General features: G+C 41.1%; 1 protein-coding gene across 1 annotated transcript in view; it reads right to left on the reverse strand.

Moving 5' to 3' along the window:
- The window catches only part of LOC309634769 (uncharacterized protein), a 176,377-nt gene that overhangs the window by 93,656 nt on the left and 55,243 nt on the right, over positions 1 to 27,478 (reverse strand). Inside the window, 12 exon segments of the mRNA XM_082405182.1 lie at positions 710 to 820; positions 960 to 1,035; positions 2,107 to 2,406; positions 4,797 to 5,086; positions 8,698 to 9,024; positions 10,218 to 10,272; positions 10,795 to 10,805; positions 10,807 to 10,899; positions 11,646 to 11,894; positions 17,195 to 17,361; positions 19,099 to 19,285; positions 19,289 to 19,291. Of these exon segments, the coding sequence (XP_082261308.1) occupies positions 710 to 820; positions 960 to 1,035; positions 2,107 to 2,406; positions 4,797 to 5,086; positions 8,698 to 9,024; positions 10,218 to 10,272; positions 10,795 to 10,805; positions 10,807 to 10,899; positions 11,646 to 11,894; positions 17,195 to 17,361; positions 19,099 to 19,285; positions 19,289 to 19,291 (1,869 nt within the window).

Genomic DNA, 27,478 nt, shown 5'->3' on the forward strand with positions numbered 1-27,478 from the left:
TGAGGAGAGTGTGGAATGGGGATTGACTGCTAATGGGTACAGGATTTCTTTTGAGAATGAGGAAAATGTTCTGGAATTAGATAGTGGCGATGACTGCATGATCTTGTGAATTATACGTTAAAGGGGTGAATTTTATGTTATGTGAATTATATCAATAACAACTAAAAAATTCGGAAAAGAAAGAGAATATATTTTGTGTTACCTTTTGTGAAAAAAAGAAGGGCAAATGTATCTGGTTACTTTTGCAAAAAGAAATACAGGAAGGATAAAACAGAAAACAATGGAATCATTTATCCACAAAGGGTAGGGGTGGAGGAACAGGATATTTTCTGCTGGTTGATTCTAGCTAGTCAATATTATAGAGTCACATACAATGGAAAAATTATCAGCAAACCACTGAAAATTAAGAGACCCAGTAAGAATTTGATCATATGTCAGACTGTATTAGGAAAGAAGGAAGGGAGGGGAAGAGGGAAGGAAAGAAGGTAAAAAGATAGGGAAAAAATGGTCAAAAAAGGGAGAAAGACAAGGAGGGAAAAGGGGAGGATGGGAAGAAGGAAAGGAGGGAGGAGGGGAGGAAGGAGGAGGGAGGGAAAAGGGGAGGGAGGAAAGAATGGGACAGCCTGACAGTAGCTGGTGGTAGTGGTAGCACGCCTCAGGCTTCTCTATCTTACAGGCTGACCTTGACATCAGCATGACGGGCCCCTCAGGGAGTGTGATAGAAGGACGCCTGCTGGACAGACACCATTAAAGCATTTTTCTGAGTAGCTTTGCATGCAAGGGTCACTTGCATATTTTCCACTCCCGAATGGAACAAGAGCTAAAGGAAGAAATGTGAAAGTGATTAGGAATTTCTCTCATAACAGAAAGGTGAAGTTGAGGGTGGGGATCACCACTTACTCAACATGTAAATGTATGGATCAAACTGCTGGATATGTTGAGATCCTTGCTCCTCAGCCACAAGCCTGAATTTGGTCTCTCCCTAAGCAGTGTTCCATCCCATGAAGGCAGGCTCCAGGCCTAATTGCTCTGTATCTGGACAGCATCAGGTTTCCCCAGTTGTCAGAAAAGGATGAGTAGACTCTGATTAACTAGCAAACATATGCTCAAAGGCAGGCTTTTGTAAAACTGCCAAGATTAGATTAGTATTTAAAACATACACACACAAATACAAACCTGCACATACACATATAGAAGCAAAGAAGTCCATCTGAGTGACAAGAGAAATGCAAATCAAAACTGCAATGAGGTATCATCTCACACCAGTAAGAATGGGCATCATCAGAAAATCTACAGACAACAAATGCTGGAGAGGGTGTGGAGAAAAGGGAACCCTCTTGCACTGTTGGTGGGAATGTAAATTGATACAGCCACTATGGAGAACAGTATGGAGGTTCCTTAAAGAACTAAAAATAGAATTACCATATGACCCAGCAATCCCACTACTGGGCATATACCCCGAGAAAACCATAATTCAAAAAGACACATGCACCCCAATATTCATTGCAGCACTATTTACAATAGCCAGGTCATGGAAGCAATCTAAATGCCCATGGACAGATGAATGGATAAAGAAAATGTGGTACATATATACAATGGAATATTACTCAGCCATAAAAAGGAACGAAACTGGGTCATTTGTAGAGACATAGATGGATCTAGAGACTGTCATACAGAGTGAAGTAAGTCAGACAGAGAAAAACAAATATCGTATATTAACGCATATATGTGGAACCTAGAAAAATGGTACAGATGAACTGGTTTGTAGGGCAGAAATAGAGACACAGATGTAGAGAACAAATGTATGGACACCAAGGGGGGAAAGTGGCGGAGGCGGGGGCGGTGGTGGGAGGATGAATTGGGAGATTGGGATTGACATGTATATACTAATGTGTATAAAACAGATAATAAGAACCTGCTGTATAAAAAATAAATAAAATAACATTCAAACAAAAAAAAAAGAAAGAAAGGAAAAGAAAAACAATTATAAGGGAGAGAATTTAGAATGCAATTGCATTTGCATGGCCAGCAGTGATAGAAATTATTTTTTAATGGCCACTCATTCTACTGTTACATTATTTTTACTTTGACCCTCTCAAGGCTCACCTATCTACGTGGTCACTGTCCTCCAGCAGAGAGATTATAAAGACAGGAAGTGGATGGACCACCTTGTCCTCGTGTGATGCAAATTCAAAGTGAAGAGGCTTCAGATACAAATGGAACTCTTCAAAACCCACCTCCCACGCCAAGTCCTTACAGAGACTAAAAGGGGGGGAGAAAAAAAAAAGCCAAGAACATTTGCTATTATTTTCCCCTAAAAGGAAAGTAAGTGGTAAGAAAACCAAACCATCTGAATAAGCACAAAAGCAAAAGTCAAAACAAAAGTAAGCCAAGTCCGGTGTGAAGTGAATGAGTCACAAAGGTTTTGAGTCTGCCCTAAGCTCTGACAGTTAAAGATAGTAGTTAAGGTAGGAGGAGATATGCTTGGGCACTTCCTCAACTCTCATTTCCTACAAGCTGGCTTCCGTCCTCAGAGCCCTCCTGAGGTCACCAATATTGCCCTCAATAGGAGGTTCACCATTTTTTCTCAGAGCTCCTCATGGCTGGCCTGTCTCCTCCTTGAGGAACATTTTTGTTCTCCTGGATCCAGGATCTCCATGCTTCTGCCTCTTGACCACTCTCTCTCAGTCTTCACTGGCTTCTCCTCTTTTTTTTTTGAAATAGCCCTCCTCTACCACCCATGCCACGTCACTGACCTTGTTGGAGACCCTGCAGGACCCCGTGCAGGTCACCCGGATGGCTCGGAAGGGCAGTGGCGCCAGTCGCATGTGCACAGCCCCTGCTAGACATTCCCCCGGGGTGTTGATGACATGGTTGTGGCTCTGGCGGACCACAAAGAGCTGCACCCACCCCATGCCAGGGCACTGGCTGAGCAGCCAAGCACCGCTGCCCCCGTCCCGCCACCGCTGCTGTCGCTACGTTCCGGCTTCTCCTCTTTATTTTCAAATCCTGGTGTTTCCTGGTATTCTAAACCCAATCCTCTTCTCATCTTCTCCATGCCCTCCTGAGGGAGTCTGTCATCCAACTCCAGACCCTAACCATCACCCCCTTGTGTAAGAACCTGTGACCCCCATCTCTGTCCTGCTTCAACTCTGAGCTCTACTCACACGTGTCCATGGCTTGCAGCCAAGATCCATTCAGATGTCGCTCTGGCATTTCAGCCTTCTACGTCTAGAATGTCTTCCCTTCCTCTCTTACCCCCATTCTAACACACTTCTTCATCTTGAGAAGTTGGTACATTAAGGCTGAGTTCAAATGGCACCTGTATTAGTTTGCTAGGCTGCTGTGAAACGGTACCATAAACTGGGGGGCTTAAACAACAGAAATTTGTCTCAGTTCTGGAGGACAGAAGTCCAAGATCAAAGTGTTGCAGGGTTGGTTCCTTCTGAGGGTTTTGAGTGAAGGAGCTGTTCTAGGCCTTTCTCAGCTAATAGATGGCCATCTTGTCCTTGTGGTTTCACACAGTATTCCTTCTGGGTATGTCTGTGTCCAAGCTACCTCTTCTTATAAGGACACCAGTCATATTAGATAAGAGCCTACTCTTCACTTTAACTTCATTTTAACTTGACTACCTCTGTAAAGACCCTATCTCCAAATAAAGTCACATTCTGAGGTACTAGGGGTTAGAGCTTGAACATACGAATTTTGGAGTTACACAATCATCCCTAGGCCATTTTCTATGGAACTTTCTCTGATTCACTTAGAAAGAGTGAAATACACTATTTCCTGTGCTCCCATGGTATTTTGTTCATATGACTAAAATATCATACTAAACTTTATTAGGGGGAACTTTTACATTGTGAACTCCCTGAGAACAAGGATCAGAAATTATGAGGAGGTAGTATCATAGCAGTTAATAATATCTGGGCTCATAGTTTGAATTCTGCTTCTATTACTTTCTAGTTATTTGATCTTAGGCAAATTACTTAATTTTTCTGAGCCTCTACCTTCCTGCTGGTAACATGTTTGTAAGCTATCATATCATAATATCATATCATAAGGACATCACAAAGCTATCATATCAAAAGAATATTCTGAGGAGTAAATGAACTAATACATGTAAAGTCCCCAGTACAGACCCTGGCCACACTAGGCCCTAGACAGTGGTTGATGGTTGATGATTGAACTCTTTGCGTCTTCAGGGCCTCTCATGGGGACAGAACACAACAGAACTCATACATGTTTGCAACAAATCTTCAAGTTCCATATTTTTCCAGTTTGGGGAACATGTTCACTTAAATGTCTTACCATCATCTCACGCTCATATCTAAAACCGAACTCACTAAGTGTTCTCTCCCCCTGCCTGCTGAACCTTCTATACCTCTGCCAGACCTGGATGCTGTCTCTGACTCATTCTTTCCTTTCTTTAGGCCCTCCATTGCTTCTGCTCTGCTATTCAACTTCATTATATTTGAGAGCAAATACAGTCAGTATTCACTGAGTTCCCAGTGAGGGTCAGGCTTCATACCCCTGATAGGATACTATGGAAAACAACATGGAGAGAGCTTTTCCATTTAGGGAGCTTACACTAGCAGGAAAACCAACAAACCAATATTAAGCATCTAATTAAAAGGCAATGGCTGAATGAAGAGGAAGCCCGGGTGCTCGGAGGAGAACCCAGCCTAGCTGAGTGGTCAGAGAGGCATGTGGGGAGGCCTGAGTGAGAGGATAAACAATGGAGGGAGGGAGAAAGGGAGGTCATCATTTCAGCCATTTAGAAAGCTCATTCTGGCTACTCTGGGGGCACAGATGGGGCAAGGCTTGCAGGTAGGGGGACCCGTAGTCTGTTATCCTCCATCTGGATCCTCAGTCCCCCTACTGACCGTGCTAACTGTACACTCTCCAGACTCATCTCTATCAGCCTATGCCGGAGGGTCAAGAGTTCCAAAAGTTTGGAAAACATCTGTAGGAGCAGCATATGAGAATCTTGGCCTTTGTTCTGTCCTTCGTCTGCTGCAGACTTGAATGCAAGCAGGCCTACCTCCCCCACGAGGAAGGGATCGCCCATCACTTTAGCTGAAAACAGCTGAAAGAAAAAAGAATACTTTAAAACACACACACACACACACACACACACAAAGAAATTTGACATATTAAGAAAAATACATCAGCAGCATAGACTTTGGATCCAGAGTTCCAGGGCTCAAGCCCTAGCTCTGACACTTATAAGCTGTGAGATTTGGGGCAATTTACTCAATTTAGCTGTCTCTCAGTTTCCTCATCTGCAAAGTGGGGATAAGGATAATAACAGCACCTAATAGGAACTGATAGATCAAAACTGTATCATAGGGTTGTTGAGAGGGTTAAGTGAGTTAATATATGCAAAAGTGCTTGGTACAGAGCAAATAGCATTTGCTATTACCATTATCATAAATGTTTTAAGCCAAAATAAAGAGAGAAATGACAAAGATGACCTAAATAGAAATAGAAGTCTCTGATATATTTCAAGTATTTTAGTGGCCAATAATAATAATAATATTAATAATTTCTTATAAACTCTAATTGACGTTTAAAAAATTTCAAGTAGGGCTTCCCTGGTGGCGCAGCGGTTGAGAATCTGCCTGCCAATGCAGGGGACACGGGTTCGAGCCCTGGTCTGGGAAGATCCCACATGCCGCAGAGCAACTAGGCCCGTGGGCCACAACTACTGAGCCTGCGCGTCTGGAGCTTGTGCTCCGCAACAAGAGAGGCCGCGATAGTGAGAGGCCCGCGCACCGCGATGAAGAGTGGCCTCCACTTGCCACAACTAGAGAAAGCCCTCGCACAGAAACGAAGACCCAACACAGCCAAAAATAAATATAAATAAATAAAAATTAAAAAATAAAAAGAATGATACTGTGGGAGCAGAATTAAAAAAAAAAATTTCAAGTATTTTCACGTATATTAACTCATTTTTATTTTCACAAGATACCCATGATTTAGGCATCACAGATACTATTATTTCCATTTTACCAGTGAGGGGTCGGAAGCAACACTGAAATTTTCTAAGGTCATACAACAGTACCAAGAATAAACTTAGGTTTCCCAGCTCCAAGCTGTAGTTTTACAGTATACCAAACTGCCTCTGCAGTGCTCCTCCACTCAGAGTCAGCCCTCGGTGATCTGTGAAGTAACCACATTGTTCTTTAATGTCCTTCTGCCTTGGTCACCTCCTCTGCTCTGACATTTTTGCTACGCTCTAATATACCACTCCCAGCAAGGACCCAGTTTGGAGACCCCCTAGTCTGCCTTGCCTGGTTTGGCTTCCCAAGGGTAGATCCACTTATCTACCAAAGTCCTTGCCTACTCAAAGATGCAATTTCTAGACAATTGAAGTCTTTCAAAGTGATAAAGAGATCTATTAAACTAATTTCCTGCTTGTCTTCTGAGGGCAATACCTGCCCCATTTTCTGTCCCAATACAGAAGATTAATCTGAATATTTATCATTTCTAGGTCCCAATTTGAACACATTTCAAAAATAATAACAATTAAAATTGTGTGGGGAATTCCCTGGTGGTCCAGTGGTTAGGACTTGGCACTTTCACTGCCAAGGGCCTGGATTCAATTCCTGGTCGGGGAACTAAGATCCCGCAAGCCACGCAGTGCGGCCAAAAATATAAAATAAAATAAAATAAAGTGTGGGATCAATGAGAGACTGGATAGTTACCCCATATATTTACTACGATTTATAGGAGAACTAAAAATACATTTAAAAAAAAATCTGGTACCATAATACAATGTGAAAATAATCCTCAATAAATGGTAGTAGGATACATGGCTGGTAATTTGGGGAAAAATTCTATTTTGAGCCATACCTTACACCACACACACACTCATATACACACACATACATGCACACACACTCCAGGTGGAACACTCAAAGGAGTTAAATATTTTTGAAATAAGATAAAACTTTAAGCAATTAGAATAAAATAAGATAAAATATGAAACATCTGGAGGAATTTTTGCTTTCTGGATTTAGGAGGATAGAAGAAATTGCAAAAGAAAAGACAAATAGATTTGACTACATGAAAATAAGTTTCTGTTAAAAAATAAAAAGACAAATTGGGGAAAATATTTGCAGAAAATATGATGGACAAAAGGGTTAAAGTTTTTTTTTTTTTAAAGAAGAGCTCATGTAAGTGGATAGGAATGACATTAGGATTCCAAGAGATAAATAAACTAAGGGAAAGAACAGAAAATTCATAAAAAATACAACTAATAACAAGACATTTGGAAGAATACTTAATCTCAACAAATAGCAAGGAAAGAAAATCAGCAGTGTAATGCCACCTTTATATATAATATGTCTATATTAGCACAGACATTACATGCTTATACCTAACATTGTAGGGTATAGCAGAACTGGTACTCTTATACACTATCAGTGGTATTATAGTTTGGCATGACTCTTCTGGAAAGTGATCTGCCAACATATATCAAAAGACTTCAGTTTTGTTTCAGCAAATCCACTTCTGTAATCTATCCAAAGGAATTGATTCAAAATACGGAAATATCTGTGAGCATGGAGATGTACCTTATAGCATTTTTAATAATAATGAAAAATTGGAAACTACTTGAATGCCCATTGATGGTTGGATAAGTTATGATTCACCACTTAGGGGAATTATGTGGTTGTAAAGTGAGTGAGTATAAAGACTATTAGCAATATGGAAGAATATATAATATGATGTTAACTGAGAAAAACAGGAGATAGTGTATGAAGGATATGATTAGAAAGAACTATGTAAAACGTATACGAAGAATACTTGAATTCAGAAAAATAATGATTACAAATGCATTTGAGTGGTTATATTTAATTTTCTGTTTTCCTCTTTTGCTACAATTCTAAATTTTACTTTCCATTAACTCAAAATTAATTTAAAAGAAAATAAAACTTTAGTTTGGGCAGGAGGAGATAGGAGGCTGAGGCAGACCTGTGGAACAAATATTTTTGGCAGCTGGGGCCCTTGAAAGTTCCTTCATCTTAACAGCAAGTACTCACCCAGAGTAAAGTCAAATTAGAAACCCAGGCTCAACTGTGATAGCCTTAATAGAAAAAGAAAAGAATTAAAATCCAATTACAAACACCATGTAAATCACTGGGACACAGTTTGAACCATAGTGCATTAGAGCTGGAAGGGGCTTTAGTGATCATTGAGCTCACTTCTACCCTCTTCCCCTCAAATACACAAACATTATGTTAAAAAATAGGAAAGTAAGGCTCAGAGTCACACAGCAAGTTAATGGCAGGACTGAACTTGAGTCCAAGTCACTGACTCCTCACTCAGTGCTGTCTCTCCTCTACCAGATCTCAGCTCAGGACAAAAGAGTACATTTTAGGAAGAATCTTAGAAAGAAAAAAATTTAATTAAAAAATATTAAAAAAATATAAATAATAAACCAGAAAATATTCTCCCCATACCTGGTACATCTCCCTTTAAATTATAACTGTAGCAGCATCCTGATAAACTAGAAACTTTGACCAATAATGAAAAAAAATAAAAATAAAAATGTTGGCAAGCCCTAGGACTATGATCTGCCCCTGGCCAAATAGAGGGGAATAGAGCCAAACATAAAAACAAAGCTAAGTAGTAACATCTGGGAGGAAACATTCTCTTTGCCAAGGACCCACCTATCCCTTTCAGAGAACCTACGTCTTTTTGGAGCTGTGCGCTGTACCAGGACTTGGGCTTGGCCGGAGTGAGCCACACATCCAGGGCCAGCCGCAGCACGTGTCTCTCTAGCAAGGTGAGGGCACTGGCTGATGTGGGCGTGCTGGTGTGGCAGGCCTCCCTGAGGAGGTGCTCAAGGGCTCTGGGGATGCGTAAAGCCAGGCCCAGGGAAGGGTGGAACTCCAGCAGATAAATGTTTGTCAAAGCTGGGCTTAATGAAGAGAAACAATTAATGACGATTTTACACTGTGAAGAACTTAATGTTTCCACAGGTATTTGGATTTTATATTTTTCAAGACCAATAAAACACTCTTATAATCCAGGGCATTATAAAAAATTGGAAGCTCAATGGGGCCTCAGAGGCTGTCCAGGGAGCCCATCAAGTTACACAACGTGCTTTTTGCTTTAATGTGAACCTTTTTAAAATCGGAAGACATAGTTTACTCTAAAAGCCAAAAAGAATAAGATTCATTGTAAGTCAAATCATTATGCTGTACACCTTAAATGTATACAGTGCTGTATATCAATTATATCTCAATAAAATTGAAAAAAAGGATTCTAAAATTGTATATGGCAAACCTGTCAACATTTCAGTAATCAATATTTAGCCAAATATTTGAAAACAAAATAACTTAAAATAAAAGTATCTAAATATTAAACAAATACTTTCCATGACTATTTCTATTTTTCAAACGATTCTTTATCCATTTTTTTCCCCCAAAATGATAATGGATGAAGACGATTTTTAAGTTCTGTACACAACTGCTGGAATCATTCATGTTTGCCATAAAAATGTTATATTTTATGAATGAATGAGGCCAGAAATAATAAAACACTTTCCTGTGGGTTATTCCTTTGGAAATAAAGGATATAGCACCAGTCAAGTCAAGGGCCTTTCTATATCTAAATACTTCTTTTTTAAACCCATGCAAATGGGATTCTTCTTAGTCCTAGATCTTAGAAAATACAATCCTAAGTCTGGAAAGGAATCTCATCAAGTAAATATCATTTGCTTTTGAGACACTCTGATGGGTTTTAGTATCCATATAGTCCTAGCATGTTCTGTCAAAAACCACTTCCTGAACAGATGTCTCAAACTTACTATAGTTAAAAAATCAGTCCTGAGAAAGGTCTTTGGAGAAAATGCAGTCTTGTGCCTGGAGCTCCCAGGGTTCTTCCTCAAGAGAAAGGAAGAAAAGGTTAGAACTTCAGCTATGAAATCCCATGGCACCCTACCCATGGGATGCCTGTCCATGAAATGATGGACCAAGATGACATCACAGCCCATTGTGGCAATCTCTTACTCCAAGTCTGCCTGTACTGCTAGACTATACACTTCACAGGAGCATAGGGCCATGCCTGCATTATTCATTCTGTGTCCTCAGCTCCTAGCACACTGCCTGGTACATGTAGATGCTCAAAAATATTTGTTGAATGTTGAAAGGAGCTGGACAATTTCTCCACCCATTTAGAGCAACAGAGAGGTTGTGATCTTGGGTTACACAGACCAACTTGGAGCTTGTCACCAGCTTCTTGGTTCCTCTATACCCTTGAAGCCTGGAAGGAATGGTGAGGTGGTATCATACCACATATCAAGGGGGTGACTTCATGTACTCTCTCTGAGTGATCTCAGGAAATTTAATCTGCTCCTTAAAGGGGTGAAGGTGGTATCACAAGATGAGTCTGCAGAAACCTTTTTGTTGACACTTGCTAGAATAAGGAAATTCCTTTTTGAGAAATTTAAAGCACATCCGTGTTTCATATATGTTGGCTTGTGTGGCACCTCTGATAAATCCTATGACAGCATTTCAAGAGCAACTGGGGTTTTTTAGGACTCCTCAAGGGAATGAAGATTCTGCACCCAGTGGTGTAAGTTTAAATTCTAGCCTCCTATTCTTTATTTACAAAGTAAACAGATATTGAGTATGCAAAGGAATCCCTCTTCTGTGACTTTTATATTTACTTCTCTCAGCTCCAAATACTTGAGAGGTGCTTTGTAGAATAGTATTAGGCTTAACATCATACCCTTAAATTATCCAGAAATTAAATATAAAATGTCTAAAGACAACACCAACTTACCAGCTATTGGTTGATGGAAATGAGTTGTCTGCAAATTATGTTAAGGGGAAGTCCAAATGTATTGCTAGCATCTGGATGGCCTTCACGCCAAAGCCTCTGGACATACTCTCACTGACACTCTATCTAGAAATATCACATAAAATTTAAAATTAGAAAAGTCAAACTTTCCCATGGATGTGAGTTATGAGCCTTGGCATGATAAGAACAGAACATCAGCCCTTTGCATCTCTTCATTATTTGACTAATTTTCACCCAGACATGGGTTTTAAGGATTCACTCACAAAGAGACATGCTTGTCTTTAGTCTGAGCCGAGGGTCAGCCAGGGAAAGCAAAGGCAACCAGCTTCAGGTGATCTTAAGAGGCACAAGAAAACTTCTTTCTGTCAAATAATTGACTACAAGGAAAAAATTCTAAGCAGGCCTAAGGTAACTGTACTGCAACAATCGCTATCTCCTAGCTTTTCCCCAGAGGACATAGACTGTGATCATTTCCTGTAGTGTCCTAGAAATAATTGCAACCTTTTAAAAAATAAATATAATTTTACACTTTAATGTCTTACAAGGGGGTAGGTTTCACCCTTCTTTCGCTATAAACTCTGTGACTGAATGAAAACAGGTTGTCAATTCTTTGGTATCATTAAATGTAATTAGGATTGGAAACCTCCCTTTAAGATTGTAGTCATGCTTGGAATTCAACAATGCAAATAAGCTTACAAATAAACATCGTGTACATGCTGCCCTAGAAAACCCAGATTCTGGGCTGGGACTGAAAGGAAAACATGACTTTCAGTTCTGGCCTGTGTTTTTCATCCTCTTCTCACATGGAATCTTCTAAAACCCAAATATACTCACGTGAGGATGCCCCTCACCAGCTGCAGGTGAAGCCTCAGGCAGGTGCATTCCTCTCGGTAGGCCTTAATGAAGTAAGGGTAGCTGAGATCAAACCTTGGGCACCTGTGTATGACGTCAGTGATGGCTTGTGCTAAGGCAAACCTCTCCTCTGGGTCCAACGCATGCTGGTAGGCTTCAGAGTAACTGCCAAGAAGTTTCAAATAAGGTTGATAGTCAGGGAACAGGGCCCAGCAGAGAGAGGTGAGCCTCTACCCATTCCATGCTTTGGAAAGACCCCCACCTGCTCCCCCAACAGGAGAGAGACAGCTCTGAACCTCTGGGTACCGGGCCAGGGTGGGCAGCTGCCGCACCAGTGCGACACAGACCAAGCTAGGGAGGGTGAGGGACAAAGCACTCGTTTCACCTCTGTCCCCTCTTCCTCTGCTCTCCACAAATAAAGGGGGGGTAATATAATGAATAATATAACATCTAATAATTATAAGCTCCAATGAGACAGTGCATTCAATGTCACTTCATCAAATCCATTTATCTCCAACACCTTTTTCCACAGACCCACTCTCCCTCCCCCATTTTACTCTATCACCAAAGGTGAGCAGGTGGCCTCCACCCCTCTTCTACATCCTCAGTCCCATTTATGATCCTTTCGCTTTAACAGTTTGCCGGAAGTTTCACCTATGTAGAAATGGTGGGGGAGGGGGTTAGAGTGGCAAGCTGAGGATGAAAGTCCCCTCTAGCTATAAAGGCATTTATCCCAGATCAGACTTCACTAGGAAAGGCCTACGTACAGAACTCTCAAGAGCATCGAGGGAACTTTTGTTTTAGTGGCGTTCACAAGTCTTTTCTAAAAACCGAAGAAAGCTTCCATGCACTAACTGTTGAAGAGGGTTCTTAGTGTGGGAATTCAGAAAGAGATGTTCTTTATTGTGTTTTTACATTTGTTTATGCACTTAAGGAATTTCTGTTCTGTGTGTAAATTCTATTTGCGTGTAATTAGTCATGGTGCTAATCAGAAAAAGCTCTTCAGAGATCACTGGGCTGGAATCCCACACAGGGACCTAAGGGCCAATATGTAAGTAGTTCTGAAGAATGTAATTACTGTCTTAGGGTTGTTTTAAAACTTTCATAGGCCTTAGACTCACTTACTTTTGGAGACCCTGACCCACATTATATCACATACATTAAAACTCACATCCCAATCAATTATTTTCTGTAAAAATGTTACATGATATTTATAATTTTGCTTTTCAAATTATTTGGCTATGAGCAATACATTTCATTAATGATTGGCTATGATTTCTGGGTAGTATGTACTTGAGAATTCTTATGAAGTGAGAAAATCTGATCTATAAATTGTTTTCAAATGTAATGAGATGTTTATAAGTGCTCAGTTAAAGTTTTAACATTTTATGGACATGTCATTTAAGCATTTATTGATAACTATTTTGTATTTTCTTTTTGGATTTCCGAGTAATGCATGTTTTTTCTCTCAGATCTCACGTATTTCCAATGGCCCCTGAAAAGCTCTTAGATCCTAAACACCACGTCTATATTACCTGATGGATAAATCAACTATAACTGAAAGCTTCTGAACTTTTACTCCCAATGGTCTCACAACAGAACAGATCCCTTTCCTCTGCCGATCTAATCCAACATCCCCCCAAGAGTTTCAGCTCAACATGTCCCTCCCCAGTCTTCTCTGACCCACTCCTCTAATGGAGGTTTCACGCTTCTGAAAGGCCTCAGCTCCCAGGGTAGCTGTATCACCAAAGACACAGGTGTGCCCAGTGTGTGCATTTAAATGACAGCAAGGAGTGGATTGTTGAGCCTGCAATTTCTACCCACCCGACAGCCTAGCACACGCTGAGATGCATTAGAGAAAGAGCATTTTTTGTTTCCTTGGGTGTTGGTCTTTCCTGGTAGTTTGAGGCCAGGAAACCAGCCCACTTCTTAACAAACCACGGAATTTCCTAAAAGGAGATAAAGAGCCCCTTTCATTGTGTGGAGCCCATAGCTAAGAATGCAAGACGAGAAAGAACTGAGAGGGTGTAAGCACTACTTGAATATAGGTGGCAACAGCGCAGCGGGGAGTAAAGGAACCAAGTGGCAGGAAAAGCCAGGAGTGTCTGCACCTTGCAATAACAACTCCTGAGGCTCCCAAGGAGTTAAACACTTGAGAATCAATAGCAGACTAGGAATCAAATACTGCCTTAGTAATAGAAGTCCAATGTCTGACGGCTTCAATGCTAAGGCTCAAGCAGGGAGAGCCTGGGACACTTTATTTAGCATCCAGTTTTGCAGGATGCCCTTTGGGAAACATTGGTCCAAGGGGCCTTGGGTCAACCTTAGTATAAAAAGGATAACACCAGAAGAGGCTAAAAGCTTAGGACACAGAATGTGCTCCACAGGTTAAAAACTCACACGGCTCAGACTGTGAAATGAAGGAAGGTGCAGCTGCCTTGCCTTTAAGTGAACCCCAGGGAAAATGAAATAAGCAGGGTGATCTAAATGACCTTATCCCATCCACAGGGCTCTACTCTAGAATAGCATTCAGTTATTAAATAGCAGAAGACAAAGCAGAAACGAAGGAGTGATGGGGTAAGAAGGGTGCCACTCAATAGCCTAGGGGAAGATTAGAAAAGAAACAATAACTTCCCTAAATCATTCTGGACGAATTTAAACCTTTTGGCTGGGCCAGGGCAATCCCAGGAGCTGGTTTATAGTATTTGTATTGCCTTGACCTGTTTTTGTACAATAAGCCCTATTGTTTGGTTATTTGGGAGGGGAAGTTTGTGGTAAGGGTTCTTGCTGGCGATTCCAATCTGGTGATACCAGGTTGCAGAGGCTGGTGCTAAATTGCCACTATCACTTTGTTGTTGGTAGGATTACCAGATTTAACAAATAAAAATCAGGTCGTCTAGTTAAATTTGAATTGCTGATAAACAACCAATACTTTTTCAGTATGTCCCCAATATTGTCATATTTTACCTGGCAACCCTAGCTGTTGAGAAGGAAAATGTGGCTCTTTTTAAATTGACAAGCCTTTTTCAAGCTTTGCCCTCCACCTTGAAAAGCTCTCAGATGGCTCTTTGCATAATTTTATTATGAATTCTTTCTCAGCAGGGGTAGGACTGTGATCTTTCTGCCTCACAGTTGCTATTTATTATCTGTTTGCTAACTGGCCCATTTCCATTTAAACTCTGGGCTGGTATTTGTCTAAGAAGTCTTCCTAGCCTGCCAAATGCCACCTGTGTATGTCAAGGGCCAACTCTCAGGCAAAATAATATGTGGTGCACACTGACGGTAGGCATCAAATATTGGAGAAAATAGAAGAATGAATAATCTCAAACCGTACTGTGTTTATATTTTTTACCTCAGCCTTTTTTTATTTCTTGGACTTAAAAAACTTTTAAAAACAGTATTTTAGGTCAAATGAAAGTGCAAAACAGAAAATCAGTGTCAGACACATCTTGTCACAGAATTTTTGGCCTTTTTTTAGTGCTCTAAACACTAATTCAAATTATCCTGAAAATGTGTCCTCTGGTGGCTGTGGAGAGAATTAGCAGTTGGTATAAATGTCAGGAACTGGCACAGCAGATGCCCAGCTTCTGAGTCTCTTAATCCACCTAAATTCACACCAGCTCTATTTTTATGAGCCTTTTACATAATATGGCTACTTTAAGGATTTAAGACAAGCCAATGTGTTTGAACAATTCTTGACTTTAGTGATTCCAATATAGTTAACAATAAAAAACAGCTGAGGACACTTGGCAGTAGAATCAGTACTGGGGGAAATCAATTGTACTTTAGATAAAAATCTGGTTTATCCATTAAAATTAGGCCCTTTCGACAATTTCTGATTTAGAAAGCCACATTTTCCAGTTTTTGGCACAGAGAGCTCAGTTTCCATAGGGAACACATTCTCGGGGTAGAAATGAGGGAGATATTTTCAATGATTGTTTTAAGTTAAAATAATTTCACGTACCACAGAAGAAACCAGTGGACAGCCCTGGTAGCTTAGCACAGAATGAACCCTAGGCCAAAGTAAGGAGAAATTTATTTGTTTTTTATTACTCTGCCTTTCTATTCTTCTCTGCCGTTGAGTCCTGCCTGGGGCCTCCATAAAAGGCCTAGAAGAACTGAAAGTGGAGGTGGGGAGAGTACAGAAAAGGGGGGCTGCTTAAAACTCATGTCTGGCCCAATAAACTTGTCAAGTTTGAGGATTCTGTATTACTTTACGTTTAATGCAGCCTCTCCAGTTTCTACACTGAGTCTAAATCTCCCATTTACTCAGCTGATCACAGTAAGGTTCTGTTTGGCAGATCAAGTTTGCAGATGCAAACTCTAGAAGCCAGTTGTCTTTGAAAAGAGGAACAATTTTCAAGGCCAAGCCTTGCACCCTTTAAGTCCAGCCAGTTGTTTTCAAAAGTGGGTGACCTACATCTCCATGAGTAACAGACCAGAGCGTAGATGAAATGGTAAACCCTCTACTCTACTAGAAAAACAATTCAAAGAAAACATTTCCACTTCCTCATCCTCTGACCACATCACAACGCACTGTAACTGGCTTCCATCTCTGCTACTCTTTTGAGAGAGTCCTACAAAGCTGGCAATGACTGCCTGATGGCAGACCCCACTGTCTGGTTTTTAGGACTCACCTTTCTTGATGTTTCACGTCCACACGGGAAACCATCCTCTCCTAATTAAAATGTTTTTTTCCTGTGGGCTTTCCTAACACTATCCCTTTCTTTTTTTCTGCAGTCTCTTTGGCTCCTCCTTCTTGTTCCTCTCATGGATTCTTGTTCCATGACCTTCCCCTTAAATGTAAGTGTTCCCAGGAACCCACTTCAGGCATCTCTGGCTTTTCCTAGTCATTTCGATTCATTACTATGGTTCAACTTCCACATTCATACTTCAGCTCATACCTGCTCCTGAGCTTCAAACCTACAGCTCCCTCAAAACATTCACACCTGGGTTTTCGCAAACTCTCCTCACATACCTTGTGTCCTAGACTCAATGTTACCTTCCCCTCTAAAGAGGCCCCTCCTCTTTCATTCTGTTTCAGTTAACACAGTCTCCTCCCTGAGCCCAAGGAAGTCATTTTAATTCCACCCTCATTCTCTCACTCCAACATCCAGTCTTCATATCCTCTTATTTCCATTCTGGAAATCCTTGCCCAACTGCTCTCACCCACCCACATGTGGCATACCCTTCTAAAGGCCATAATAAGGTCAGTCAGTTTGTCTGTGTTTAGCAAAGTGAGGCTTGTCCCTGACAGGACAATGAACATGAATGGAATCATCATTCGTTCTCAATAAAAGCATACATATTATAAAAGGGCCTGAATTATACAGCCCTCTAACAAATTGCCCTTAAGATAAAGTCATATCCTTCACATTTTATTTTTTGTAACAAAGAACCACAGTAAAGAACGTAAAATTTATTACTCACATCCTTACAACTAGCTAAGGTTATTTAAATAATTATTCATTTTATTGAGAGCTGCCCTAAAAGACCCACTGGGTTTAAAAAAATATATTGGGGTTTATAAGAATATTGAATAGATGTTTTGTTTTCTAGGCAAAAATACCTGGCGCTTGTTTTCTAGAAGAGTTGCTTCCCAAGTCCACATGTCATACAGCACAGCAAATCTGTCCACACCTGCATGGGCCCATCCCCAGTCCTGGTCAATATTTGACTCGCTGCCCTCTTTGTGACCTGGTAGAGAAATGGATGAAAATGACCAGAGACAGGCCTCTCTATGAAGCTATTCCTAGTAGAAATGGACCCCTCAGATTGTCAGCTCCCTCTCAGGAAGGAAAACACTGAATGGGTAACTGGGATTCCTCAGAGTCGGTTAAAGAGCCATGGGCAAGACCAGGCGCTAAGTTCATACTTGCTGACTTTTAAATCAACAAAGGTTTTTGTTTTTACTTTTAGTTTTAAAAGACTAATTTTAGAAATATAACCAAAATTCAGTTAACATGAAATATTTACTAAAATGTCTGCAAACCTGTAATTTAAAGGCAAAACACACATTTCTCCTTCGGTAAAAACAGGTCCCTGGTGGTTTAACAACAAACTCAGTTTAACCTGCTGTATCAACTGATGCCAGCCAAGTCAAAATTTTTCAGGGAAATTTCTAAGATATTCCTTAATTATGTTAATTACTAACTTAAATCAGTAAGTGTAATCATTGCCATTATTCAGCTAAAATATTTTCCCACTATAGTACTGTAAGTTTTCACTGTCGACATCATTATTGCTTAAAATTTTAAGTGGTCTATTTCATAATAAAATATTAAAGAGAAAGAGATTTTCAGGTTTAATAACTATCAAGTACATGGTGCGTACTTGAACAAGAGAAAGGCTTTGGTCAGGAATTTCTATAGCAGCAGTTGGGAAATCATTTTACAATGGATGACCGTATACTCACTAGCTCAGCGAGAGATGCTCATGTGACTAAGTATTTCAATCAAAGTAAGTTCTTAGCAGATGGAAATAGTCGAATCGTAGTGTAAACTAACATCAGCAAAAATGATGCATTAGTATGTAGGATGACCAGTAGAGATAAAAGCTAAGAGCTGAAATTAAATGCCCTGGAATGTTGGATGCCGGCACCGCATCCCATGATTCAGATCCCAAATGGTCTGTGGCAAAGACAGAACAAAGAATTCAATCTAATACAAAATTAATTCTGTCTGGGATCTGAAAGGTTAACTGTCAAACATTCTTAGAGCAGCCTTTTATAACAATATGAACATGAATTATCCTTAATTAAAGTCTACATATATTACAAAATAGCACAAACTCTTGCTAAATTTCCCTCCAGGTGTTGCAGTGTGTCTAGAAACTCTAAGTTCTTTCCAAATGCAATGTTAATGCAGTCATATTATTCCAATAGGAATATTCTTACCTCATCTATTTCTAAAATTGGATAAATTTGAGTGATGCCAAAAGGAAGAGAGAATACAGATTACGGGTTATTTGATTACCCTGACTAATGATTTCTCCCCCTGGGGCTTGTCTGGCATTTTCCTACCCAGGGCTTTTTGCATCCTGGTGGTTTTCTGTTAGGAACTCAGGAATATCTCTGCTTCTAACTGCAGTTTCCCCAAGGTCAATCACCTTTTTTGTCACTTAGAAAAAAAATCATTAATTTCCCTCAGGGCCCTGCACCCAATGGGTAAGGCAGAAATGCCACTGGGCAACAAGTAGGGTCTAAACAACAGTAAGAACTATAACCAAGTTACAGTCTCCAACAAATGGGGGACCTGAGCTGGAAACAAAACTGTTCTTTTCTAAAATGGTGTGTGTTGAGGAGGTGTATGTGCTTATTGAATTTTCAGATACTATTGTATATGCCTATATATTTTGAGGTGGGAGGTATTAAATAGAGCCCTTAGTGGTTTTTGTCTGTTTGGTTGGTTGATTTGAAAAAATCTGACTTCTGACCTTTTTCTTTCTCAGTGTAATGGCTGGCCACAAGCAGCAGTTCTGTCTCTAGTTCCTTCAGATCATTCAAGGCTTCATCATACATGACATACCCTCCTTGCTGGTCCTGGGTGTGGACGTAACCAGCATCCATGCTGTAGTAGTCATCCTGGTTCTCCACTTCCAAGAACTCCGTGAATTGGACACTTTAGACCTGGGAAAGAAAGCCAAGCCTGGAAGTTACCAGAAGAGGGAGAGCTATATTTTGCCAGCCCAAACGGACAAAACAGCAGGCTTCTGTTCCCACACAGTGGGCTGTCAGCATGCAGCTATAGACATGATGAATGTATTAAGAGCTATATGTAGAGAAAAAAGATATTAGCAAAGAATGTCAGGGAAGCGTAGTTCCTTAGATAGATAACTAAATTTTATGATTAACTCAGGATTATCTGGAAAAAGGTAGACAACAGAGCCAAGTGCTAAAGGTGGTCTCTGAAGCCAGAGTGCCTGTGTTCAGGTCTTGGCTCTGCCAGGATCTCACCTTAGGCAAGTCACGCAGCTACTCTTAGCCTCCATTTCCTCATCTGTAACATGGGCACAGTGGAGACACTACAATGGTTGTTGTAGGGAGTATATGACACCATGAATATGAGACCCTTGAGATCTATAAACATTAGCTGTTAAAGATATTTTTCTTATAATCTTATAAATACTTCTAAAATGCATTAACACAATCTCATGTCTTAGTAATATACTGGGTTGAATGTGTCCCCCCAAAATTCATGTCCAATTGAAACATGTGAATGTGGCCTTATTTGGAAATACAGTCTTTGCAGACGTACACAAATTAAGACGAGGTCATACTGGATTAAGGTGAGCTCCAATCCAATGACTGGTGTTCTTATAAAAAGAGGAAATTTGGAGACAGATACATAGGGGAGAAGGCCACGTGAAGGCAGAGGCAGAGATTGGAGTGATGCATCTACAAGCCAAGGAACACCAAGGATTGCTGGCAACTACCAGAAGCCAGAAGAGGCAAGGAGGATTTTCCCCTGGAGCCTTCAGAGACAGCATGGCCCTGCCGACACCTTGGTTTTGGACTTGTAGTCTCCAGAATTGTCAGAGAATAAACTTCCCTCCCAGTTGTTGTGAGCCACTCACTTTGTGGTACTTTGTTATGGCAGCCCTAGGAAACTCATATAAGTAATTTGAGTATTCCAATCATAATTTTATTTTTTAGATGACCAAGGGCCTATTGCTTCCTGAGAATCATTATTCTAATAATAATTCTCATAATTTCAAACTTCTCTACCCTTCTCCCCACCCTCAATGCCCAGCCTCCCTCAGTCTCAGCTAACACCCCTCCACTTCTCCACTCACACACAAACCCACCACACTCCCGCCCCTCCTTTCCTGCTCCCTCTGCACTGTAGGGGCCGATTCCACTCCCCTTCTCTAAGGCCATTCCCTCGCCCTCTGAAGCATCTCTCCTCCTTGGACATCCAACTCATCTCAACCAGAGATTTCCCAATTGACACTGAAACATGCTCACAGCCCTCTGATTTTGAAACATCCTCACACCCTTCCCCAGGTTCCACCTTACGTCTCTCCTCTTTCTCACAGTCCAGCCTCCTAAGATGTCATCTGTACCCACTGTCTCCATTTCTTCACCTCCTGCTCCTCATCCATTCCCATCTGGCTCTTGTCTCCATCAAGCCACCTGAACCATTTTCACTAAGACCAACAATGACCTTTGCTCCACATCCAGCAGACTTTCTTTAGTCATCTTATGTAATCTCTCAGGAGCATCTGACACAGTTTAGCACTCCCTGCTCATATTCTTCTTGCTCTCACCAATTTTCCAGCCATTTCTTCTCTATCAGGTCATTAAATGGTGGCCACACTCAAGCCCCAGTCCTAGGACCTCATCTTTTCTTCCTATAGTCCTTCCTTAGGAGATAGTACACTTTCACAGCTGAGATTACCATATTTAGACCATTTGCTCCCTAATTTATATCTCTGATCCAGACCTCCTAGAGCTCCAGACACACATATCCAATTACCTATTTAGCATCTGTTCCTGGGCATCTCAAAGGCCCCTCAAATTTAACATGATCAAATCGTGTGATCTCCCCCACGAACCAAGGCCACCTCCAGCTTCCCCATTTTAGTAAATAGCACCACCACCCATCCACTTCCTCTAGCATTAAACATTCCGGATGTCTCTTCCTGCCTCACCCTACATGTCCAATCTATCACGAAGTCCTGTTGATTTTACTTCCTATCTCTCAAATCCATCCAATTGTATGCATCTCCACCACCCACCACCCTAGTCCAAGCTGTCATTAGCTTGCACTAGGACTAGTCTAGGAACTTCTAAACTGGCCTAGCCTCTTAATTGGTCTGTCCACATCCCCTCTGGCCCGGGCTTATTCTCCCTTCCATTTTACTCACTACTGGCAGAGGATCTTTTAGAAATGGAATATAGATTATGTTATCCCTTCTCCCCTTTAATATCCCAAAGGGCTTCCCATTGCTCACAGAACAAAGCAAAACTCCATAAAAGGACCTACGTGGTCTGGCCCCTGCCTATCTCTCTCTCCAGTGGTTTTGAACCAAATGTGATTTTTCCCCTCAGAGGACATTTGGCCATGTCTGGAGACATTTTTGGTTGTTACAACTTGGGGGAAAGTGCTACTGGCATCTAGTGGGTGGAGGCCAGGGATGCTTCTAAATATCCTACGGTGCACAAGACAGCCTCTCACAATAAAGAATTATCGGGCCCAAAATGCCAATAGTGCCAAGGTTGAGAAACCTTGGGCTACTTTCATTTTGCATCACTTTCCTCCTGGATCACTGTGTCCCAGCCATTCATGTCTTCTTTTGATTTCTTGTGGGTGCCATGCTCCCTCTTGGCCACAGGTCCTTTGCATAGGCTACCTATACCCTCTTCATGGAATTGCTGGAGCATATGATAATTCTATTTTTAATTTTTTGAGGAACCACCATACTGTTTCACACAAGCAGCTGTACCACTTTACATTCCCACCAACAGTACACAAGAGTTCCAATTCCTCCACATTCTCACCAACATTTGCTATTATATATATATATATATATATATATATATATATATGTATATGTATTTCTTCTTAGTTGTTATATTCATGAGTCATTTAAACTATGGAACCAATAGATCCCAATCTTTTATCCCCCATCTATTCATTCTTATAACATAAATACTTTGTTAAGTAATCAGTTGTTGGATAGAATGCATTTATCTATAAATTTTAAGCAGTCATTATATCCTGGCTCTCGGGAGACACGTCATTTGGTTTGTGTATGTGGCATTGCCTATTGTATAACCATAGGAATCCCTCTGGAACCTTCACAAACAGGGCAGATGATCACCTGTGGGGATGGTTAATTGTCATTATCAGAAAGGTAGATCAGGGGTACTCTGTGGGAACTTTTGATTCTCTGGCTCTGATTTTTTACGTGCTGTTGTAAGTACACCAGGTGATTAAATACTTAATCTCCCTGAAGAGACTCCTCTTTAATGAGTTGCTCATTCAATTATAGATTTTTTATTTAAGCTGAAACTTAGAAATCTTCTAATAAGTAAAACCATGAGCATTTCCAAATAATAGCTATGGTTCATAATATTCCATCAAGAAGATATTTCATTGTTAAACATTTTTCTGATAGGTGGTTGTTTTTGGTTTGCTTTGCTTTTTACTATTTTTTTTTTTTTGGCTGCGTTGGGTCTTTGTTGCTGAGCACAGGCTTTCTGTAGTTGCGGTGAGTGGGGGCTACTCTTCATTGCGGTGCGCGGGCTTCTCACTGCAGTGGCTTCTCTTGTTGCGGAGCACGGGCTCTAGGCGCGCAGGCTTCAGTAGTTGCAGCACATGGGCTCAGAGTTTGTGGCTTGCGGGCTCTAGAGCGCAGGCACAGTAGTTGTGGCCCATGGGCTTAGTTGCTCTGCGGCACATGGGATCTCCTGGACCAGGGATTGAACCCATGTCCCCTGCATTGGCAGGCGGATTCTTAACCACTGCGCCACCAGGGAAGTCCCTGCTTTTTACTATTCATTAGGCATAAAACTTTTTAATAATTAGGAGCTTCCTTTGACTAGAAGTTCCAAAAGTGAACATATTGTTTTTATGAAATGACAGGCACTGGTGGAAAATAGAAATGATGCTGAGAAAATTACATGTAACATACAAAAATTAAACAGTTTGCTTAGATTTATAAGCTAGCATGTCAGCTTCTGTTGGCATTTAGCTCCTATAGCCTGTTATGCAAAATGAGCTCTCCTCTGAGGAAAAAAGGGACAACTTAATGTGGTATGCTTTATCCACTTTACTGGAAAAGACCTTTCTTTCCCAGTGTTCTTGTACAGGGGAATTTTCTGAGACTTTAAAGAAATGGCTACCGGATTGAGTTCTGAAGCTGATGGAAAGCAGTAACAGTGTCAGGATGCCTACTGTAATGCCATCATCCACTTAAATCGTCTTTTTTTCCACTTTCCCCACCCCCAAGTCATGGTTCAAGCCCTTTATATAAGACATACATATTTCTTTCCTTTCCCTCCCTGACTTCCTGTGTCTGAAATGTACACTTATGTCCATAGGAGATGAACTGTGAAGACGAGATGGCCAAACTACCTCACATAGGGTTATGGCTCAGTCACTGTAATATTTCCTTTTTATTTTCATTTCTTCCACAGCCATGTGGAAGATCTTCCTTCTAAGGTCTAAGGTTTTTGTGGTGTAGAGAGTTGATCCTTCAATATTATTCTTGGAGGAGTGGCAAGAAAAGGATGGCAATAATTACCTGTTTGACTAAGGTATAATCTGATCTTTGGGATGATTCATATGTTTTTAAGCCTGCAAATTAACTGATGCCAAAATAACTATTTGAGTATAGTAACTATAGGAAAATTGGTGCCCATCATTAATTCTTTTCACTCTATTGATTTCTGCCATCATTTGTTAGTAAAAAGTTTAGGCCTTTTGGCAATGTAGACAATACTTCTCTGGCTAGCTTGCCTTTTTCTAAATCATCTTTTCATTAATTTCAAATAATAAATAGTACTACTACTACTACTACTACTACTACTACTACTATAACCCAGTCTAAGAACTCATCAAACTTTGTTGGGTGACTGACCCAATCCTTTGGCTACAATCTTTTAAAACGAAAATAAAAAATATCTTCTAGTCTCCGCCTCACCTGCAGAGTGATACTTTATCATAGCTATTTTATCATAGCTATTTTTTCTGCATTTGAATAGCATGATGTACTTTGCAAAGCACTTTCATTTATATTGTCTGTCTGTGACCTCACAACCATTCTGTTACGAACAGAACATTTCTTTTGTTCAACAAACATTTACTAGATACCTACTATGTGGAAGATATATATACAACTCCCTACTTCCTTTTGCCACCTGAACATCTATTAAGAATGGCAAAGTTTCAATGCCCTTAACCAAGATCCTGATCTTCCCAACAAACCTGCTCCAACCACATCTTAGATGATGGCAACACCAAACTTTCAGATACTTAGGCCAAAACTTTGGAATCAACCTTGACTTCTCTCTTTCTCTCATATTCTACATCTTAACTGCCTGGAAATCATAGTGGCTATACCTTCAAAATATATCCAGAACTTGACCATTTCTCATCATGCTGTTTTCCCAGATGCATTGTCTCTAGTTTGATCAATGTAATAGCCTCCTAACGAATTTCTGCTCAGCCCTTCAGTCTATTCCCAATACAGCAGCACAAGTGTTAAAATGTAAGTTAAATCACATCTCTCTGGCTCAAAACTCTCTAAGGGCTCCCCTTCTCACTCAAAGTCCTCAAAATGATCCATAAGGCTCTACATAACCTGTTCCACTCTTCCAATCTCTCTAACCTCATTTCCTAACAATTTCCCCCTCATTCACTCTAGCTGCACTAAGCTCTTTGCTGTTCCTGCAACACTGCTGGACACGGTTCTGCCTCAGAGCCTTCGCATTGGCTCTCCCCTCTGCCTGGCACTCTTCTCCCAGTCAGTCACATGGTTTGTTTCCTGATTTCCTTCAGGTCTTAACTCAGATAGTACCTTCTCAGTAGGGCCTTCCCTGATCACCCTACTTACACCTGGCAATGTCCCATCACCAACTCTCTATCCCCTTTTCCTTCTTAATTTTTCTCCACAGCTTCTACCACCATCTTCACCAGTCCACAAAGGCTATTCTATGATAAACAACCCCAAAGCTCAGTAGCCAATACTTAAAATTAATTTATCACTCAGGCAGAGCCCACTGCAGGACTAGTTGCTTTCTAGACCTCTCTCTTCTAGCAGTGACCCAGGGATCCAGGATGTTTCTATTTTGTGGCTTGACATGCTGGAGCATCATGGATTGGCTCTTACATGCTTTGGACTGGAAGTGACACATCTCATTTCTGCTCACAGCCCTCTGGCGCCTCCCAACTGCAAGGGCCTAGGATGTCTGGAGAAGCTTTGGTGCCAAACCATTAGCCATTCTATATATGTTACTTACTTATTTATTTAATGTCTCTTTCCATTAAATAGTTCCATGATGGCAAGGATTTGTGACAGTTTTGTTTACTGCTGTATCCCTAGTGCCTAGTATATTTATTGGTCAGAACATTTGTGGGGTGAATGAATGGGAGGATGAATGAATGACAGTCTCACAGACTGTGGGAGTAGATAAGCCAAGAGTTTTAGAATGAGCCAAGTGCTGTAATGTAGGTAGACAAGTCATAGGGAGAAGCACTCAGCTCTGCAGAGAGATGTAAGAAAGACTTCTCAGAGAGGTAATGTTTGGATGGACTTGAATAGAGCAGGCCTTTATCAAGGAAAGAGGAGGTGAGGGACAGAAGGGCCATTATGCACAAGACCCAGAGGCATGAACAGCTCTGCCCATTCAGAGGAAGGCCAGTCCCAGCTCTGTAAGAATGAAGGTATAGGGACAGTGGGGGGAAATGAGGTCTGAAAGGTTGGCAGGGGCCAGCTTGCACCCAGCCTTGTAAACTTCACCAAGGAGCCTGAACTTTACCTTGTGAGAAACAGAAAATTCATAAAGACTTCAAGCAAGGGAATAAATGTGATTATGTTTGGGCAAAGATCTGGAGAAATTTATAAAACAATGAGGAGTGCCATTTTCTTATTTAAAATTCTGTTCCTCACCAACCTTGGAATTAGTCCCACATCCTGAGGAGAGCCTAGCCTTTCATGGTCTGCTTTTTTCTGCAGCCTCATCTCTCACTACTTGCTCACAACAGTCTCTGCTACCAGGATGTCAAGTCCAGGCAGATCCTGAACACACTATGAGGTGTCAAGCCTATGTGTCTGAAGAGACATGCTCAAGGTCAAACAGCCAGGAGAAGCCTGCTGCCTCTCATTCTGGGGCCCTTTCTACCCTGCCACATGCTTAAAGTAGGCACATGGCAAAGTGTCCATGACAGGTTGTAGGGGCTTTCCTTTTCTGGTATTATCACTGAGCAAACGTGTGTTAACACTGGCCCCAGACTTTCCTCATGGGATCAAATACACTGGGCCCAGGGAAGAGGGTCTCCATCTCAGGGGCTTCTTTGATGTTAGCTCCCCTGGCTGGTAAGCCCAGTGATCTTGCTCCCAGTAGCCTCAGCCCTGGCCTGGTGAGATCAACCCAACAAATTAGCATCTGTTCCTTCCATCCTCTACATGGGAAAGAATCACATAGTTAGTCTGGACATTCTAGATTAAATGCTGACATGGCCACATACATGGAGTGCAGTAAACCACATGGTCCTATTAAAGACCCTGAAAGAAGGCCACTTCCTTGAGTTTCTCACGCTGAAGTAGTAGCTGCTGGCAGCTTCTTAAGGGTGCTGTTATTCCTATCATTTATGAGAGCATAGGAAAGAAATACTGTATTACCCTTGAGAAGCTCCTCCTACAATTAATGGGACAGGATTAGGATTTGTCTCCCCTCTCCTCCTTCATTTTCACCCCACCCCATCATAGAACAAACAAACTGGGAGATGGGGTCAGTGGTAAGAAAGATTCTTTTTTTAATCTACAGCTGTGGTATAAGACAGGCTGGATATTAGCAACAGAAAGATGTGTTTGTTTTATGGGTGTGCTTGTTTCCAAAGTGTCTTAACCTTCCTCTCCAGCTCCACTGAGGAACATACTAACTGGACTTGACGAACCATGAACTAGGATCAAGGGAAGAGGGCAGAGGGGTAAAAAGGGAAGTCTGTGTATGGTGAGGAGATGGGAGGGGGAGAATTGTTAGGGAAGGAGACCAAAAAGAGAAGTCTCCCATATACTGAGTGAAAGTTGGACTCGAGGTGACTAGGTAGGAAAAATAAGGAAATGTTTTCTAATATCTAGAGCTGAA

The sequence above is a fragment of the Balaenoptera borealis genome, assembly GCF_965194805.1.
Source record: "Balaenoptera borealis genome assembly, chromosome: 9".
Taxonomy (NCBI): Eukaryota; Metazoa; Chordata; class Mammalia; order Artiodactyla; family Balaenopteridae; genus Balaenoptera; species Balaenoptera borealis.